At 40.0% G+C, this 3,407-nt stretch overlaps 1 protein-coding gene across 2 annotated transcripts in view; it reads left to right on the forward strand.

Moving 5' to 3' along the window:
- Positions 1 to 75: 75 nt before the first annotated feature.
- The window catches only part of PPP1R12B (protein phosphatase 1 regulatory subunit 12B), a 95,136-nt gene continuing 91,804 nt past the window's right edge, over positions 76 to 3,407 (forward strand). For both annotated transcript variants that reach the window (XM_019472752.1, XM_009281888.2), the window contains exons 1-2: positions 76 to 214; positions 2,311 to 2,429. In XM_019472752.1, coding sequence (XP_019328297.1) covers positions 108 to 214; positions 2,311 to 2,429 — 226 coding nt within the window. In that variant the 5' untranslated portion in view covers positions 76 to 107. The remainder of the gene's footprint in view (positions 215 to 2,310; positions 2,430 to 3,407) is intronic.

A 3,407-nucleotide genomic window follows, 5' to 3' on the forward strand; every position in this document is an offset into this window, starting at 1 on the left:
TTTTTCTCCCCCCGCCCCCCCCCCCTTCCTTTTCTCTTCAATCCTTCCCTCCCCTGGATGTCCCCCCTCCCCTTCTCCTTCAGGCCTGTATAGATGAGAACCTGGACATGGTGAAGTTCCTTGTAGAAAATGGAGCCAATGTGAACCAGCAAGATAACGAGGGCTGGACCCCTCTTCATGCAGTGGCATCGTGTGGCTATCTGAACATAGCAGAGTGAGTGAGTTTCAGGCTATTCTGGGTATTTATAACACCTTCCATGTCGTCTTCTTCGGAGCAGGTACACAGGCGATTGATGCGCTGAGACTTACACAACGTCTTGGGAAGCAATGCTGAAAATAGATGCATTTCACTGAATTCTTAATTTGGGAGGATTAAGGTGGAGCCTGCAACTGGTTGCCTTTTGCTGATTCCATTACAGTGACTTATGATTCATTAGGTACTTTAGCTAAAATGCCAAGCAAAAGGGAAACACGATGGCTGACAGGCAGGCACACTAATAGAGAGACGTGTAATGAAGCACAGCTCTGCTGCTGCTGACTGTCTTTTCTGTGCGCTTCCGTCAGTGGGGAGCCCATGTAGAATTTTAAGTGTTACCTAAGAGCGATTTGGGATTTTATTCCTCTAACCGAAAAGAATTCTGTCTCTCTACAAAATGTATGTTAGTGTAATTACATGCATATAGCTATTCTGGTGTAAACCCCAGATAGTAGATACATGGTGTACTATAAAACAATTCAAAGGGGGACTGCACCAATGCTTACCCTTGTTCTGAGGCTTTGCAAAGCGACTACGTTTTCTTACCATATGGCCTATGTGAGCAGTACTGCAGTTGTGTGGAGACTTCTGAGAGAGAAATGCAATGTTCTGGGCTCCGCAGTCACCAATATGCCAACAGTATCGTTTCTTTTTCTTCAAATTCAGATCTTATGTTTCTGTTTCTTCCATGCTGTCTGACAAAAGATGGAAAAGTAGATAAAAGTAACTCCTTGTGACTTAACCCACTTACAATTGCAGCATTATCTTCTTTTATTTTTTTGTTTTGTTTACAACACAAGATACTGGGCTCAGTTTGGACATGACCAGGTGAAATTCTGTGGCCTGCCATAGAGAGATTAGATAATCTAGTGAGTACAAACATAAAATACATATGAAAGGAGACAGTAAATATAACAGAGTTTTGTCCAGTAGATGTTTAAAGCAAGCAGTAACCTGCTGTAAGTGACAACCAATAAAGATTTGACTCTTCTTCGCACAGTTTCTGATTCCAGGGTTTGAAATAACATTCCGCATCTGATCTGAGCGTTCATTATGCTCGAAAAAGACTAATAGTCTGTTTGTCCCAGAGAAGATATTGATACCAGACTACTTGTTGTGCACCAACAAGTTGCTCTGAGAGTTTGAGAGTTGCTCAAATATATGACCTGGAGTGCTAGAATAACTGGAACCAAAGAAGAGGCAAATGTAAATGGTAGTTTCCCAAGTGAAATAATTTTTCTGAGATAAAGGCTGCATGATAGGTTAGAAGAATAAGGGAAAACAATAGTATTTCTCAAGATAGTCCTCTGCAATATATTCTAACCAAAAAAATATCTTCTGTGTGTTGTACTCCTCCTGGAACAGTTCTTAGCTCTTTGGGTGATCCTTTGTCAGTTTGGTTTTTTTCTTGTTGCCAAAGACTAGTTCTTCAACTGAAAGATATTATTATTCTTTACCAGTCATACCATGCTTATGTATTTAGTCCACCACAGCTACCAAAAAGTTACCAAAATTTGAATACTGATAACTATTTCTCAAAGGCATTGAAAATAAATTTAAAACCAAGCAAAAGTATCTTGTCCTACCTCACCCTTCTAGATTTGTGTGTTTAAACAGATACTTCTTTTACTTCCCAGAATTTTACTGGTTACAAGATGTACAAGCCGAAGAAGACACTAATTGGTCTTGAATGAACTTCTGGTATAGTTATAAAAAGACAAATTAAAAAATTGATGATGGCTTGGCTTATCTTTTTTTAATTATTATTTCCTTTTTAAAAAAAAAGGCATAATCTCTCAGGTTAGTGCAAGAACTAGGGGTATTTGAATAACTACAGAGAAACAAAAACTATGAGCCACTGACCAGGGACCTTGCATTTAACAATGAACTTTTTTAGTCTAGAAATTTGATAAGAATAAGGTACTCATTTGGTAATTGAACTTGAATGAGAAAGCCAAATATTTTGTTCCGCTACTTTTGTTCCGCTACTGTATAAGTTGCGCTGAAGCCTGCACACAAGGTCTAATACGTTGGTATGGGTCTCATTCATGTAGGTACTTAATTAGTCATGGAGCCAATGTGGCTGCTGTGAACAGTGAAGGTGAAGTCCCGTCTGACATCGCAGAGGAAGCAGCCATGAAGGACCTGCTTCTGGAACAAGTGAAGAAACAAGGTAAATCAGTAGTGGGATTGAATATGTGAGTTAGACCTCTAAGAGTTTCTGTAAGAAAATTCTGTTGGCGTACTGTCTACAGGTGAAGAGATCTGAAATCTGGCCCAAGAGGCAGCAGACAAATTTTGCTTTGGTAGCAGAACAGTGGAACAGATGTGGAAGGTTTGTGGTGTGCAGTCTCTGTCCTTAGTAGGATTCTTCAAAGCAAGACACCACAGTACTGAAAGCTCATTCATTAGATCTGTTTGCTTTCAAAGTAAGATTTTATTCTGACCTCTGGTATCAATGAAAGGTCTTGTTTCACTAAGACTTGATAATACAGAGGTGAGATTTACAGCCCTGCCAAGAGTAGGGACTGGGAAATGAGTATGCCTGGCCTGGAGTGACCTGCTTTATCCTGATCCTTCCCTAGACGACTTCTGCAGCCCATCTGCTCTGCCATTTCCCCTTTCTCATCAGGTATGCCTGTCTGAGGGACTGCTCTCTGTGCTGTCCCTGCAAAAACATCACTGGTAGAAGAAACGTCTTGGACAGTGTAACTTGTGTTATAATTAAGAAATGTTTCATCAGTGTAAAATTTTCTTCATACTCATGAAATTAATCTGTGAGTGGTTAGGTGTCTGTACGTATGTATAAGAAGTTTAAACCCTATCTATGAAGTTCATCAAGAATGTTTTTGAAGGATGCATTTATCTTACCTATGTGGGAAGTGATGAACTGAGGCAAACTGAGCTGATACAGACCAAACTATCCACATGGGATATGTATGGACTGTGTATCTAGCCTTGAGAAGAGAAAGTTGACAGGGGGATCTAATTGCTGTCTTCCACTACCTTGAGGGAGGCTATAGAGGCAACGGGGTCAGACTCTTCTCAGAGCTGCACAGGACAGGATGAGAGGAAGAAGTCATAGGTTTGAACAAGGGACATTCTGACTGCATATTTTTTTAATATATATATATATATATATAAATGGGGA

Source organism: Aptenodytes forsteri, unplaced genomic scaffold, assembly GCF_000699145.1.
Source record: "Aptenodytes forsteri isolate BGI_AS27 unplaced genomic scaffold, ASM69914v1 Scaffold213, whole genome shotgun sequence".
NCBI classification, from domain to species: domain Eukaryota; kingdom Metazoa; phylum Chordata; class Aves; order Sphenisciformes; family Spheniscidae; genus Aptenodytes; species Aptenodytes forsteri.